This window comes from Grammomys surdaster, unplaced genomic scaffold (genome assembly GCF_004785775.1).
Source record: "Grammomys surdaster isolate TR1022 unplaced genomic scaffold, NIH_TR_1.0 64, whole genome shotgun sequence".
NCBI classification, from domain to species: domain Eukaryota; kingdom Metazoa; phylum Chordata; class Mammalia; order Rodentia; family Muridae; genus Grammomys; species Grammomys surdaster.
The window spans coordinates 356,329-373,044 of record NW_021604566.1 but is presented as its reverse complement, the minus strand read 5'-3'; the positions used below and the strand labels follow the sequence as shown (position 1 = coordinate 373,044).

The 16,716-nt window shown below is 45.9% G+C and overlaps 1 protein-coding gene across 1 annotated transcript; it reads left to right on the top strand.

Annotated features, from left to right (window-relative positions):
- The first annotated feature begins 1,094 nt into the window (after positions 1-1,094).
- On the top strand, positions 1,095-15,085 carry Gem (GTP binding protein overexpressed in skeletal muscle). Its single transcript, XM_028769263.1, has 5 exons — positions 1,095-5,510; positions 6,835-7,162; positions 11,476-11,552; positions 12,281-12,485; positions 13,742-15,085. The coding sequence occupies exons 2-5, from the start codon at positions 6,844-6,846 to the stop codon at positions 14,017-14,019; spliced, it is 879 nt and encodes a 292-aa protein (XP_028625096.1). The 5' UTR covers positions 1,095-5,510; positions 6,835-6,843; the 3' UTR covers positions 14,020-15,085.
- The last annotated feature ends 1,631 nt before the right edge of the window (positions 15,086-16,716 follow it).

The window sequence follows — 16,716 nt, the reverse complement described above, 5'->3', positions numbered from 1 at the left end:
TCTTGATGTTTGTTTTTCTTACTATGAGCACATGCAAAGTGCTCATTTTCTCTGCTGCCTCTGTGCACCACCCGGCATTGACTGACAATGATGATGATGGTGGTGAGGTGGTTTCTGGTGTTGCTATTTCCAACAGTGTTTTCCATGGCATACTTTTTTTTTTTTTTCCTCGTGTGGTAAGGTGCACATTTACAAGTGGATTAGCTGGGTCGTGAAGGATGTGAATACTTTACATATTGATGATGAAGCATGCGTATAACCTGTGGCTGATAGTCCTACAGTGGGTGTGCCTTCAGTCCCGCTTCATCCTCCTTGTCCAGGATTTCCAGTCCCTTTTGCAAGTAGTTTTTTGATTTTTGAAACAATGAATGGGGGAAAAATGTCTGCCCTTTCCAGGTCCCCCAACCCTCCCTGCACCCCACCAGTTGCATTATGCTTTCTCTCTGCAGGGTCACTACAGACAGGACTATGGTTACCTCTGCCCCGTACCCATGGAGGCTTGCAGCAGGCTGGGTACTAGCTAAGAGGTTTTTTTTTTCCCAATGGGATTAAGTGTGCTCAGCAGGAGTCTGATGAGAAGGGGGGTCTCCAAGGGGATGCAGCTGGAGGGGTTGTCCATCTGGATCCTGCAGGCCTCTGGGTGCTGGGAGGTTATTCTTAGCCATCTTTTCTTCAGTCTTTATTTTCTCTTAATCAGGGCTCTCTTGATTGCGCAATTGGCAGCCCCTCTTACTTCTGTAAAGCAATGATTTTCCATATAGTAATTCTTTCCTTCTTTAGACTTCCCAGAGTGGGTGGGTAACTCCTTTTGTGCTCAGATTTTGCACACTGCCTCCCACCCCAGCTCCTCCCCTGAGTATTTCTGTGGCTGGTGGAGACCTATTATGAGTGCTGAGTATTTGACCCCCCCATCTCCTTGTTTGTTTACAAAGAGCTTAGCCATACTGCTCTCCTTGTTAATTTTTTCCTAGTAACATCTAATGGGAGGACATTTGCCGCCCTTCCTTCTGCCACCGCATGTGTCCTGAATTCTGCTGGATTAATTTAACTGGAGCCTGAAGAGGCAGCAAAGCTGAGGGCAGGTGGCTGAACTCCAGTCCTTGGCTCCTGCGTCATCGTCACAGTCATTGCCATGCTGATGGCCTGGTCTGTAGTTCATAAGCACTTCCACAGGCAGTTTGCAGAACAGCAGAAGCCAGGGCCTCTGAGGCTCGGCGTCCTAGGCGAGGAAGAGGCAGGGACTAGGGTTGATCTTGCTTTTCTGATGTGAAATCCCCTACCTTTTCTTTCAGCCCTTGCAGGAATCACACATGTCTTTAGTAGACAGTAGCTAATGTAAAAGGGAAAAGCTGGGAAGAGCTAAATATGTTCACAATTAGTAAGGACAGCGGGAACCGAATGCATACCTTCGCTACAGTACTAAATTGCAAACATTGCTACAGTCTGGATATTGAAACTCTCCCCCCCCCACCCCCAAAGACCATGGGTTGAACGCCCAGTGATTGACTGTGAGAAAGGCAGGCTCCCAAGAGACTCCATGTTTGTGCCATTGGTAGGTGGGCCAAGGTCTTCAGGAGGCCTGCTGATGGAGTGCTCTTAGATCACTGGGGCATGTCACTTAAGGGGGTGGAGAGACACTGACTTATCAATTCTAGCTCCCCATGTTAGCTCCTTTACCTCTGATTCCTGTTCCCCTCATGATATGAAGCCTTGCTAGATGCTCAAGGAGAAGGGAACCACCTCTCTTGGACTATGAACCTTCCAGAGCCATAAGCCTCAAACTAACTTTGTAAGTTCATTACCTTAGCTGTTTTGTTATAGTAACAGACAGCTGACCAATACAACATTTAAAGTGCAATGAGAAGGAAAGCTCACCTATCTTATCTTCTCGGTTGTTGGCAGGGAACGGAGACCGTTTGCAGGGCGGTCTCTTTGCCAATGCATAGCTTTCCCTGCATGGAGGCCTTGGCACTATCTTGGTTATAGTAAGCCTATGGTATAAGACACTGTGCTAAAGGTAACTGAATGCTTCCTTTGCCTTTGGAATAGGATATATTATAGTTCCAGGCATGTATGAACCCACATTCCCTCCTTCCTGGTTTCCAAGGCACGATCTTCAAGGTCATAGTCTGTCGGTGATTAAGGGAGACATGCCCCCAATACTCATATTCACATCCTGAACCAAAGGCTTTGCTTTTTCTCCACTTCTGGTCTCTCTCTCTCATCCCATCTGAAATACTGGAAGCTGATGCCCAGGTCTCCATACTGGCAGAGGCACAGTGACATGGGCAGACCCCAAGGTAATCTTCTTACTCAGGGCTTTGTTCAGATGTGGAGAAGAGAGCAGGAGAAAGGAGCCTTGCTCACTAGGGAAATGTGACCCAGGGAAGGTCATGGGCGTTAGGAAGAGACTTGTTTCCCCTAGGACTGGTTAGGCTTCTGTGGAGCAGAGGGGCATGTGCCCTGCTAGAAATCAAGCAAGCATGGCTCTGCTACACAGAGCTGTTATCAGGGCGTCTCCCAGTGTTGCCTGTATAACTGTAGGAGGAATTGTGAGGTCCAGCGGGGCTAAAGCCTGTGTGTTGCTTAGAAAGGTGATTTTTTTTGTTGTTTTTGTTGTTGTTGTTCTCGTGTTAGGTCCTGCTAGACTCCAGCTGCTCATTTTGCTAGGACCTAAGGAAGCTTCAAATGCTGGCACAAAGGATGTGGAGAAGATATTTACAGAATAAGAACCAGCAAGAGGCTGCCAGTCTCTCCTCTTCACAACTTGCCACTTGCTCAGATGCCATGATTTTACCTTTAATGTGTAGTTTCAGACCCTCAGCTGGTCCTAGGAGCTGGAATCCTGGGTAGGCTAGTTGGGACTCCGATAGATAGGATTTGACTCTTAATTGTGCTTTGCAGGTATAGTTTTTTTTTTCTCTCTAAATTTTCACTTATCATTCGGTTGGAACTTGTTTTACATTAGTATTTTCTCATTTGTCAGCATCTGACTTCTTATGGGACAGACAATTTTAAAATTCTTTAAATTTAAAAGTTCAGACAATTATTTTCTTCAAACATATCATTGCTGTACCGCCTTTCTCCTCAACCATTACATTTTCTTTGGAGTGTTTCACATATGCCAATGGAAACAATTCAAGATATTGCCCAGACACACAGTCATATTACTAATGAGAGGCTCTTGTGTGTGTGTGTGTGTGTGTACACATGCGCACGCACTTGCCTGTGCATGATGGGTAGAGGCCAGAGGGGAACTCTTTGGGTGTCCTCCTCTGTTGCTTTCCACCTTGTTTTATAAATCAGGGTCTTTCCCTGACCCATAATTCCTTAGGCTGGCCAGCCCTGGTCTCTGCTCATCTCTGCCTTGCCCTCCAGTGTTGACGCTACAGGCCCGTGCTCTACAGGCCTGTGTTCGACGCCTGGCTTCTTTGTAGGTGCTGAGGAGCTGAACTCAGGTCCTGTGCTTGCTTGGCAGCACCTTCCCCACTGAGCAATCTCCACAGCTCCCTGATGTGAGGTTCTTACTTTTCCTTTTTTTAAAATTTATTTCTAATTATGTGCCATCACCCCATCCCCCAATATGAGCTTCTCATCAATGTGAAGAAGTAGGCTTAAGAGACTGTGTGATATGCTTATAGACGCCACACCATCAGTTTACCCCATATTGTTTCTGTTGAGAACAGTCGACAGCGTAAGAGACCTGGGAGGAAACATGGATGGTTCTTAGGATATCTGCGTGGAAATGTCTTTCCTTAAAGATGTATTCACAGTTGTGTGATTGTCCCACCCCACCCTTCCTTCTCCACCATCCTCCCCCCCACCCCCCGGTCTCCATCTTTCTTCCCCTTCCCTGGTCCCTTTTCCTCATTTCCTTTCTATATCTGTGTCCCTTCCCACTGGTCAGCAGTGAGGAAAACCGTGCCGGTGAAGAGCAGTATCTGGAGCATTATGGTACCCAGAATACACTTTTGGTTTGGCCATCTCCTTCCTTTGTGGCCTTCATCCCTCTGGCTCTTATCTTCCTTGTGCATAAATAAGTTTGGGGCTCCACCTTTGAAACTAAGACTCTCTAAATCTTTCTTATTTGGTGGATTTTACCTTTGCCAACTTGGTCCCTGACAGGCCTCAGCAGCTGGTCACTCGGATAATTCCCAAATCGTATAGATGCCTTCGGGAAAATTGGGATGCCATTGCAACCACAGAGCAGCCCAGCCACTCCAACAGACACTGGTGCTGGCTGCTTCCCGAGGAGCCACCAGCCAACCCACAGCAGAAGCTGGCTGGAAAAGCAGATGGATGTGTTGGAAAGGCTAGCACGGATTCTAAACACAGCACGTGGGAAATGCCCATGTCCCCGGGAAATACACATGTCCTGGGGAAGAGGTCACTTACTGGTGCAGTTTAAAAGGTACTCAAACTAGGCTCTGAATGTTGCCTCTGCCACCACCCTGACCTTGGGCAGGTCTCCTCCCTTGCAGCGCATCTTGTTCTCAATCCACAACTGTTGTAAGGAGCAAGGTTCTCCAGGCCCACCAGAACCACAGGTCTTTTGCAAATCTTAGCAAATGGTAGTAGCAGTCTCTCAGGGGATTGAGCCTTCAAATCTCCCCATGGCTGGGAAGCCCTGGCTCCTGGCCACAGTGCCAGCCAGGCTAAGCAGCTTGATTTTGAGATGCATCAGTTGGGGTGTGATTAAACTTCTGATTGAGGAGATTCAGCATTGTGGCCAAGACAGGAGGACAGCAGTGTTTAGCACAAGCTGCTTGGAGCAGAGCTGCCCTTTTTCAAGGTCTCCTCCACTCTTTCCTTCGGCCCCTTCTCTTTGGATCTCTGCCAGAAGAGGGAAACAAAGCAGTATGTCCCCAACCCAGAGAGAAGGTGACAGGAAGCAGGAAGGGCCTGGTTGCTTCTCAGAGCATGCTGTAAAGGTGGCCTGTCCACTCAGGGTGGCTGTAGCCCCATCCTGGAGGCCGGAGTCCGGCTCACTCAGACCGATCTGTTTTCTTGGCAAAGCTGGACTCGCGACTCGGGCCTGCTTCTTTCCCCATCCTTTATTCAGACAGCTCACAAGTGCTCTGCTGGGAAGGGCGATTAAGTAGCACTAAGTGTATTTTTCCAGTGTCCACCTGATAAAAAGAAAATAAAACAAAATCAAGAAGGCCAACGATTGAACTGTCATTTTTTTCCCCTCTCACTCCCCTCAAGGGGCTATGGGAGTCACATGACTACGAGTAACTGATTTAGCCAAGTGGCTGTAACTCAGAGTTTGCTGCAGAGCCGCCCCCTCCCGGCGGGAGCGCTGACGTCACGGAAAAGCCCCGTCGCGGGGCTGCCGGGCGCGCTATAAACGGCGGCGGGCCGCGGAGGCTTCAGGAGGCGGCACTGCCAGCGGACATCACACGGCCTCGGACTGCGGAGCCCGCATCGCAGGCGTCAGGCATTGCAGCAGGCAGCAGGCACTGTGCAGACCGACGGCAGACGCCCACCCAGCGGCCCCGTGCAGCCAAGTAAGGGGGCATGGTTGAGGGGCAGTCCCAGTGGGAGCCTCTGCGGGAAGGGGCGTTCCTGGTCACCGAACTTTTTAAATTGGGAAGGGAGCCCCTAGACCGTGAGGTCTGTGCCGGGGGTTCTGCCATGATAAAAAGAAGTTCAGGTGCAAAGGATGCGCTTCTGATGGGGGTTCCTAAATTCAATTCCGGAGGAGTGTCACCTTACAGATTAGGTGGCCAGGCGTCAGACTTCAAGGTCTGAACGCAAGTCTGCCAACCCAGGGACTGTTTTTAAGACTTAAAAAGAAACCGGCTGGTTCTGGCTAGTGGCATAGGTGTGATGTATGGACTAGGGTGTGTGAGCTGAGTGCGATCCTTGCGCTCACGCCGGGAGCTTGTTGAGTTAACCGTGGAGTGGATACTGCTGTGTTATCTCGGGCACTCTTGGCAGAACAGACTGCCTGTCAGGCGAGGCGATCTTCTTGCAAGGAGAAAGTTGTAGGAAGTTGTTGAGTGGCTTTTCGCCTAGTCTCTGATCTTCTGATTTACTTCAGAAAGGTGGAATTCTGAGCTAATTAAATCCTGGAGTGGACGAGGTTCCTTAAGAATGAAGTACTTTTTTGTACAAGTGTGATGTGTCTGAATGTGAGCAGGTCCTTCCCCTGTCAGAAGAACCAGGCTCAGGGCTGGTATGCTACACAGTATCTGTGGGTAAGAAGGGAGAGCTGAGGCTTAAACCTCAAACAGAAACTGTCCCACTCCTCAAATAACTCTCTCTTCAGGCAGCTGGAGAACATCAGGGCAACTTTACTAAACATGGAAGTCCCCCAAAGTGCCTGTCCAGTCCAGCCAGGGGAGTGATGTCATTGCCACGTGTTTCCCACTGAGGCACAAAAGACTGCAGGACGCTGGTGCAATTAAGAGCCATGTTTAGACAAGCACAGCTAACCTGGCCAGCTGGTCCCCAGCAGCACTGACTTGTTGCTGATGGTAAAGCCATTTCTGGAGGCAATGAGTTCCTTCCAGCTGCTTCTGTGCCAACTTCCAGTGGGATTTCCAAAGCTCCTTTAACGATGGAGGAAGCTTATGGGCAATGGAAGATGTTACTGGTACTATAAATAACAACCTGATTGAGAAGCTAAGTGTGTGTGTGTGTGTGTATGTATGTCTGTATGTGTGTAGTTGAAAATTTTGCTTGCTAGGCTTAGGGACAGTTTCATAGTTGTCCCTTATATTAAGAATTCATACCCATCAAATGAAGCACCAGTGATGACTGTGTTGAGCTCCCCTGGGCCTGGCTCATTTTTAATAATATTGCCATCTCTACTGCTGTGATTCCTAGGATCCCACAATGACTCTGAATAATGTCACCATGCGCCAAGGCACTGTGGGCATGCAGCCACAGCAGCGCTGGAGCATCCCTGCTGATGGCAGGCATCTGATGGTCCAGAAGGATCCCCACCCCTGCAACCGGCACTCTACTGCTCCTGAAGACCACTGCCGACGGAGCTGGTCCTCCGACTCCACAGACTCGGTCATCTCTTCTGAGTCTGGAAACACCTACTACCGAGTAGTGCTTATAGGGGAGCAAGGAGTGGGCAAGTCCACCCTGGCCAACATCTTTGCAGGTGTGCACGACAGCCTGGACAGCGACTGTGAGGTCTTGGGAGGTAGGTGGTCCATCCCTGGTAGCCTATCCCTGGTGGCCCAGCCCTGGTGGGCTCTGTCTTGTAGGCAGGAAGAACAAGAGGGAATGGTCATTTTTCTGCAGAATTGGGAGCCAAGCATAAGGGTACACACTTATAATCCCAGCACCATGAAGGAAGAAGCAGAAGGACTAGAAACTCAAGGTCATCTTCAGCTACACAGAGAGTTTGAGGCTAGCCTGGGCTATGTAATTCTGTCTCAAAAAACAACAAATTAAAACAAAATGTATCTCCAGAATTAGGGGAAAACACATGCCTTCTCAATACCGAGCTGGGTGACAGAATCCTATCTGCTGGCACAGAGCCTCAAGTACAAACAAGACCAGACAGGAATATGTGAACACAGGACCAAATTTGTTGACCCAAGTTATCAAGTGGCTTTCTGAAGGTCAGGTCTGAGGGGTCCAGGAAGGCTGTTTCTGCCCTGGACCAGTTTTGGAGAGTTCATCACTACGGATACTTTTCTGTGACTACGCATAAAACCGAACTGATTTGGGGGCAAGAAACCTGTTAGAGTGGATCAATTAGTTTGTTTCCACTAACATTCGAAGCATTTGCAAGTGTAAGTAGGTCAAGTGCTATATTTGAAGTCACATAGTAACTTTTAAAAAATTGAAATATAAAGATGATGATAAATGCCCTGTGTAGAGCCTGACAGGTCTTCCAGATGATTTTCTCCATGTGACCTATTTCAAGGATTTATTTATTTAATCCTTACCTATTTCTAGACCCACTTTATACAAACATACATTATACAACAACAGGTGACAGCTTTTATATTCTGGGGTGGAAATTACAACTGGGTAGCCAGTTGTTGTCATACAGTGTCCTTCAGCTAGCACTTCAACATCAGTGCACACACCCAGAACAGCTGTACCCCATGCTTACCGCTGTAGCAATGGAGGAAGGATTGTTCGGTGTGTGAGCTTCTCACACGGTCTGTTCCCACTTTCAGTTAAAACATACATCTTCAGGCAGACTTGGGGGGTGGAGAGGGCTAAGCTTGGGAAAGATGGTTTCTCTCTATTCAAGGTGTGCAAATCTTCCTCTTCACTGCAACAGCCCATTTCATGGAAAGGGTTGATTCTCCTCAGCTGTCTTGGTGTTAGGGAGTTACTGCTTCCATGGCAGCCCAGGGATGGCCATGAATGATGGTTCTCTGATGTAACATCCATTTCTTTCCCCACTTCCGGGGTCTCAGGGACTATAGCTAAGCAAGGGTCAAGGGAGAAACAGGGCTGGTGTTGTGCAGCTGTTTTGCTCTTTGTACAGGCTGGTGGGCGCTAGAAGACAGCAGAGGAGGAGCTAATACTCAGAATGGGCATTTGCAGTGGGAGGGGCCTCATGGTTGCTGATGTTCATCTCAGTCCTTACGGAATTCCTATGCCCATGCAGGAACAGGGTCTCGGAGGATGAGTGATGCGGTGAATCACCCCTGGGGAAACTGGGTGTAGAGGCTGGGGTTTTATAATCTTATGTTGGTGCTTTTCACTCATTCCACCAGCGTGGGGCCTATGCTATGTGTTGGCACTTTCTAATGTGCTCTTGGTAATGTGTATAAGAACAGAACCTATAGGTATCGACATCTCTACAGGTGTGGAGGCTTACAGAGCTAAGTGGCTCCTAAGGCTCGCATTCAAACCTGCTTGTGATTTAACCAAAAACCCACATTCTTTCACTGTCCTCTGGATTTAACTTCCACATGCTGTTAAGTACACAGTACATGGGACAGCACTATGTAGACTTTGGGTACCCAGTGATGGCTGAGTGGTGAGGCGCTCAGAGCCACTGAGTGCAACTGAGCTCATGGTGGCATTAGCAAGCACTGGGAAATGTAATGCTTGCTCTAAGGGTCTGACGTAAGGGCAGGGTTGTTTTATTTGTTTTAAGAGGGAGGAGTTGAGAAGTTAGTGGACAATAGGCCCATTAGAAGTGTTTGTCCATTAGAAGGTGTGCTGGCTATGCAAAGGGCAGTATCCAACAGTCACAGAGCAATGGGACCGCTTCGCAACTGGAAGAGGGAACAGTAGGAAACTTCTTTGGAGAGAGACAGGGGAGGACTTTTCCTTAGCTGCTACTAGACTGAGCATCTGATAGCGAGAAGCTTCTCAGTGATGGATCCATCCCACATTATACATCCTTTGTGAGTTGCCTGCATTCATTCGGTTTAGAAGCGCATTAGAAGCCATTCACACTGATGTGTTATGTTACGTTTCCTTCCCCAGAGGAAGGCTTTCTGAAGCATATCCATGCATTGGTTTTACCTTTTCTCTTCAGCATTTACCAGGGGGATGTATATGATAGTCTCGCCATCACTTCTTCTAATAAAGATGGATGTTCTTCCAGCCTGTTGCAACAGTCATATGATTCTCTGTGCATATTTAATTCCATCTGTACATCCACCCATTCATCCATTCATTGACCCATTCATTTCTAAATCATTACTGAACATGCAGCACAGCACTCGGGGAGGCACGGTGGGAGTGGGAGACACATGCAGAGTCCCGGAGCTTCCAGGGACCGAGGCTCAGAAAACAAAACAGAGGAGGATATAGCACGGGGTAGTGAGTTCCTGGCCAGGGTCGCATGCTAGAGAGCAGGTAACACAAAGATTCATAGATCAGGAAAAGAAGCTCAGAATTCTGATGCAATTTTAAGCTCACACCCAGAGAGCATCTCCTTAGCAGGAATGAGCCCTACAGATATCTAAAGGAAGAGATTGGCTGGAGAGATGGCTCAGGGGTTAAGAGCACTGGCTGCTCTTCCAGAGGTCTATGAGTTCAATTCCCAGCAACCACGTGATGGGTCACAACCATCTGTAATTGGATTCAATGCCCTCTTCACATAAAATAAATAAATACATCTTTAAAAAAAATAAAGTAAGAGATTCAGGCTCAAGGGCCAAAAAGAGATAAATAGTTCGGAAAGTTATAATTTCCAAAAGATGGAACTAAAAACAGAAAACCTCAGAGTATGCATGAGATTGATGCACAGGGTTGATGGGAAATCCTCTCTCAAATATCCCAGGACAGCTCGTTTCTTCCAGATGGAGCTCCTCTGGTCCGTGACTGTTGTCACCCTTCACCCACAGCCAATTTAGGCTCAAGTTCAGAGGAGAAGTTTCCATTACTTTCTATATAACAATGACACATACCTGTAATCTCAGCAACTTCTAGACCAGTCTGATTGTGTAGTGAGTTCTAGGCTGGCCAGGGCTACTAGTAAGAATCCATCTCAACATAACAAAGCAAATGGGGGTTAAAGAAAAAGATGGTCTAATTAGGGGCCATCTCAAAATATTTTTTCTTGTGCTTCTGCAAAGAGGAGAAACATTGCTGAGCTCCAAGTTTCTGAAGTTTCCAGTGAATGTTCAGGGGTCTCCCACTGGAACACAGTGGAGTTCTCATAAAGATTATGGAAATAGGGCTTATAGTGAAAATGTCCCATAATGGAGCTTATAGTTAATGATTTCTCATAGCTTCAGCCATTGAATTGGAGTCAAAAGATCTTAGGGAGTTTATTTATCCTTATAAATGGCTTTCCTCCATAAAAGGCCCAAGAATGATGAAAATGATTTCCTTTTAACTCAAGCTATTTAGCCTTTCACAAGAGCTGTGGGAAATTTGCTTAGTGACTGGAAGACTGTGTGTCGTATGTTGAAGGAGAACAGAAGTGTGTGTGTATGTGTGTGTGCACATACACCTGTACCTATACACAGAGATCAGAGGTCACTGAACCATGTCTCCAGCTCCTAAAATGGTGTTTTTGAAGTAAATTCTCTGTCTCTCTCTGTCTGTCTGCCTCTATCTCTCAATATATTCATATATTCACATATATCACATATACCCATGAATATATAAATATTCATGTATATGAAAGATACATGTTCATGTGGGGGCATGTATGTGTGGATATGTGTGCATGTGCCTCTGGATTCTAGAGGTCAGCCTTGGGTGGTGTTCTTCCATTGGCATGAATCTTATTTTGGGAGACAGAGACTCTCGGCTAGGCTGGCCTACCATTGAACCCTAGGGAATCTGCCTGCTTCTGCTTCCTCAAAACAAGGATTCCAAGTTTCTTTCCACCATGCTTGGTTTTTCACGTGGATTCTTGAGGACTGAACTCAGGTTCTTGTGCTTGTACAGTAAGCACTTACTGACTGAGCTGCATCCTCAGTCCCCCCCAGAGTACAAATTCTAGAGTAAAGTCAACAGGAACCACTTATGCTGAATTATTTCTTATTCATCTGACAGATAACAATGCTCTCTCTTTTCTAGAAGATACATATGAGCGCACCCTGGTCGTTGATGGAGAAAGTGCAACCATTATCCTCCTGGACATGTGGGAAAATAAGGTATGCAGGGCTGGTAGCTGCCAGTGTATTCCTTTAGGGCTTGCCTTTCAACAGGCTGCTTGGTGCCAGAGTGACCTTGTCCTACATAGTAGATGTTCCAGACAAGGAGGGCTCATTTCCCTGATTAAAAGCATTTACTTCTGAAGAACGAGACTGTTCTGGGGAACAGGTCGTTCACAGATGAGCCCTGAAGAACAAACAAATTGCAGTGGTTTGCCCTGAGTTCTATTAAAAATCACAAGAAGTGTATTTGTTTTAGGGAAAGTTCAAACAAGCTCGGCCACTTATTTTCAATGACACAGAACCACCTTGTGTGAAGTTGGCCTTCTCAATCTCGGATTCCAACATGGCTGTTGACAGGTTTTGGGCCTCCTAGCAAATATGCAAGATTATTGTTTATTGAGAACCTTCCTATTTCTACAAAAAGATTCTTAATTCTTAATTAGGAAGTTTTTAAGGAGTCAGAAAAGACTGTTTGTCAGAGTACTTATGTATTGTATCAGCTCAAGCTATGGTAATAACTGGGAAAGTAAGCTTTTTGATATAAAAACAATACAGACTGCCTTTCTTTGCATCTCTAGATATCCTGAAAGACCAATTCGTTTTGATGTTTTATAAGCAGTTTTCTTGTTTTCTCTTCCTTGGGATAGACATACAGTTTCTTTGCACAATGGCACCTCAATTTTTAGGCTAGCCTGAGCTCATGGAAAGTCTTTTTATTTCATTAGGGGGAGAATGAATGGCTCCGTGAGCACTGCATGCAGGTTGGGGACGCCTACCTGGTCGTGTACTCTGTCACAGACCGAGCCAGCTTTGAGAAGGCGTCTGAGCTGAGGATCCAGCTCCGCAGGGCCCGGCAGGCAGAAGACATTCCTATAATTTTGGTTGGCAACAAAAGTGACTTAGTTCGGTGTCGAGAAGTGTCTGTGTCAGGTGAGAGGGTGTGTGATATGGGTTTTACCCCTGCACGGCACACACTGGTCCACCAGCAGGTTCTTTTCTCCTTCCCCTGCAAGGCTGCATCCAGGGGCTCAGTGGGATGCTCTGTGCAGTTTGATGTATATTGTCGAAGACTCTCATGGTTCCCATTGTTTGTATCAGTCATTCGTTGTTCTCTGTATCCTCTGGTCTACCTGAAGGTCTAGGGTACCCACTCCCCCTTGGGTGTTCTCCCAGAGTTACTTTAGAAAGGAGAGCATCCTCAGGAATTTCCTGACAGCTTTACCCTTTGCCCATCCTTCTGTTCTCCAAGCAGATCCCAAGTTCAGGGGAGGAAAAGCCACATATGGATGCAAGGAGAGGAACTCGGGGTAGGAAGACTCGTGAGGGAGACTTTCAAAAGAGACAGCCTTATACTCTGCCTGTTGACATTCCATTTAATGCTCTCTAGTCCCACCCCGTCCTTTGTAAACTTCTGTGAGGACATCAGACTGATGGGATCACACATGCTTCTTGAGCCTTGTTCAAGCATGATTCTTATTTGATGAGTAGGTCTCCGTATTCTTTTTAGGGCCTTTGAGATCATATTGGCTCAATGTAGATTTAGTACAACTGTAAAAAAAAAAAATTGGCATTTTCAGTCCCTGCTCAGTCAAGACTATTTTTTTCCAACGGGTGGGAACGTCTTACTAGGACACAATGGTATTCTGTGTTCACATCATTTCATACTAAAATGTGGACATGTGACCTTAAAAGAAATGGAGTATCTTAAATCGAGAGCTTTAGAAACACTTGGATAGTTGGATGGAACTGTACTGTATATTTATAAAATCATTTTCCCACAAAAGATCTCAGTTAATCATACTTTGTAAGTAATGAAATATAGAAATGATCCCTGAAAGTATAGTCTTAATCACACTTTTTTAAAAGAGAGGAAAGCTAAGTAGTATTGTTAGAATTGCAGAACGCTATGACTTTTGCTGTTGTAATTCATGTCATAGACTTGATGGAACTGGGTTTTCATATAGTGAGTTTGTCAGATCTGGCCGGCTTCCTGGGATCTTCTTATGAGCGATTTCCTCTCAGACCCTGGGGAGGATGCATGCTGTAGTGTGTCCTTCTACCTATAACATAGCCTGCTGCCCCGTGCTACCTCTAGGGCAGTTTTAGAGTGTTCTCCAGCTTGGCCATATTGTACATGATCACACTCTGTGACCCTTCTGACTTTCTTCTCCCCCTTTCCTCTCTAGAAGGGAGAGCTTGTGCTGTGGTGTTCGACTGCAAATTCATTGAGACCTCTGCCGCCGTGCAGCACAACGTGAAGGAACTGTTTGAGGGCATTGTGCGGCAGGTCCGCCTGCGCCGGGACAGCAAGGAGAAGAATGAGAGGAGGCTGGCCTACCAGAAGAGGCGGGAGAGCATCCCCAGGAAAGCCAGGCGCTTCTGGGGCAAAATTGTGGCCAAAAACAACAAGAACATGGCTTTCAAGCTCAAGTCGAAATCCTGCCATGACCTGTCTGTGCTCTAGGCACCCAGTGTCATCCAGATGTCTCCTTGATGGACATCGTTGAAGGCTTTTGGGACCAGTGATCTATATTAGATTGGATACATAAGCATTGTTAGACGCGGCTTCCTCTATTGCAGACGGGAACCAATAGGTTAGCCTGATGGGCAATCAAGTGTACGGGGAATGAAAGATCTCTGTCAAGAGTCAAGAGTCAGTATTCATTCATAGGAAAAGCTTGACCTGCTATGTGGATGCCTCAGACTCATTTAAGGGCATGTTTGGGGTTCACACGAGTTTTTCTCTCCTTTGGACAGCAGAATATTGATGTTTGTGAAGAACGCCTAGGATAGGAGTGTTTTATCATTCAAGTTTTGCTCAGTGTTGGTCTATGTGAATCCGAGGTCCTTGGGTCATAAACAAATGTAGGAAAATGGTGGTAGTTTATTAGAAGGAGAAGGGCTCTCTGCATTCTTATATCCCTGGAACGACATCTTTAGAGCTGGCCTCATCATGGTTGTGACTATTACTGCTCCAGTGAAGAGACTTGTTAGAATTTGCTGGAAACTGAGGCTTACTACCAGTTTTTGTTTAAAGACCACAGAGATTTGTAGACTTAGGAGCTGATATGTGTACTACTTATAGGTTCAAAAAATTGTTTACTTATGTGTCTTTAGAAAAGTGTTTATTTTGAGGAAACTTTTTTTTTTGCCAAATTCTACTTAGTCAAATCATCTTTTATGTCTTGCTGTTTTTGAAATCATGGAGCTATCATAAAATATTTTTTTAAAAAAATCTCAACTATATTAATAACCCTGAGTGCAAAATTTTAAATATAATCAGAAGCCTGTTTTTTCCCCCTCCAAACATACAAATGCCCCATCCTTTGGGCTGCTCCTTGTATGCAACAGCTGAATTATATTTATTATTATTTTGCAAATAACCATTTTAACATTTGATAAAGCATATTTATGAGCGTATTTCTTACTAAGAAAAATGTCTGTTTTATTACCTTTTTATATTTTTCAAAATATGCAAGTTTTTACCTATATGTCTTATAATAAAATAAATAAATTCTTTGAAAAGGAAAGCATTCTGTTTTCCTCCCCACATAAGACAAGTATGAGTATTTTCCTTGGGCTTTTAGAACAGGCTGTATCCCTAAGGGACAGACAGTTTCCCCTGTCATTAGCTAAGTCCTCAGCTATTTTTTGTTTTTAAAGAATTTCCAAGTTCTCTCCTTTGGAATCATGGTTCATAGAAAAGAAGAGTTATTTCTGACTGACTGAGTTGGGAAGGATTTGGGGTCACAGAAAGCTCAGCTAGAATCAAAGCCGATTGTCCTTCTACTTCGGCAAATTCCTGACTGAACAGATGGACCTTGCTTTGTCCCTTGAAGGCTCATGGTCTTAGGTTTCACTAAAGCATTAGGGGGGGATTTAGAAATGTGTGTGTGTGTGTGTGTGTGTGTGTGTGTGTGTGTGTGTGCATGCGCATGCTGAGGGAGTGGCGATTAGTGATTTTCAGCCTAAGATCTAGCCAGGCAAAGCTTAAACCAAATTGCTCTCTCTGCCACTAATGTGCCTTGGCATGGCTGTCAGGGCAGTTCTGCAAGGGCAATGTGTGTGACCCTTGTTGGACTAGAAGCCCCTGGTGGTCCTCTTTTGCTGTCTTCTGGATCCCCCTACACACTCCTTCCCTTCCAACCCACTGTCTTTCTGAGGTTGTAGACTCTCTGACAGTGACACGAAATCTCCTGAACCTCCTCAAGCTTCTGGAATTTTCAAAGGCAGCTGCCATGTTTTGTTTCGCTCCTTTTTTCCAAGCTGAGGGCAAAGGTTCCCTGTCTGTGCACTTTATGTCTTTGGATTACTCAAGGAAATTGCATAGGTAGCTAACAGCAAAGAGTCAGGTTGCACAGGCCTGGGATGGACTTTGGCTCTACCTTCACTTGAGCCAGTAGTGTGTCTCTGGATTGATGAATAATGAAGATTTCTAGCTTTTTCATCTGTGAAATGGGCTTGCTCACAATCCCTTCCTTCTGAGGCAGTTGTGAGAATGACATCTGTTTATGTGTGCAATGGGGAGCTTTGGAAATTTTATTTTTCCTTGCTCGGTGCTGTATATCCTTCAGTGAAGCTTAGAACTGGCTCTATGAGTCTGTTGTTCTAAGTTCAAATGGAAACCCCTTCAAATCAGAGACTAAGGTGCCTTGCTCATCAACACCCCTGCTTTTCAGTGTAGCACCTTACATGGATTTGAACTTTCATGGTGTTTCCTCTTGAATTTCACAGGTCTTTTGTGGCTCCATGAGGGAGACAGAATTCTTCACAGCACACACACACACACACACACACACACACACACACACAGACACACAATCTGGTATATGTACTGTGAACACGTATGTATACAAATTAGAAACAGCACACAGATGATGTATATACATTTTGATATTAATTTTCTCTGTTTTAAAACTAAACTTTCCTTTAAACTCTTTCAGACAACTCCCTCCTCCCCTCAATGGCTAACAGAAGACAGACTTCCTAGCACAGAGATTTGGTCAGTGTTGTTGCCAGGGCTCATAGCTTGGCCCAGTCTGTAAATCACGGGGCTACACTGCAAATCCAGAGAGCTCTTGCTTAAGAGCTGTCGCTCTAGACTCAGCCAGACCTGAATTTTGGCTCACTGATACCACCGAGAGTGGCACTGTTCTCTCCC

What these genes read in the sequence shown, in the direction of transcription:
- Gem (XM_028769263.1), top strand. Translation starts at nt 6,844, where the DNA reads ATGACTCTGAATAATGTCACCATGCGCCAAGGCACTGTGGGCATGCAG. An exon ending in CGACTGTGAGGTCTTGGGAG is followed by an intron (nt 7,163 to 11,475) that starts GTAGGTGGTCCA and finishes TCTCTTTTCTAG; the next exon opens with AAGATACATATGAGCGCACC. An exon ending in TCGAGAAGTGTCTGTGTCAG is followed by an intron (nt 12,486 to 13,741) that starts GTGAGAGGGTGT and finishes TTTCCTCTCTAG; the next exon opens with AAGGGAGAGCTTGTGCTGTG.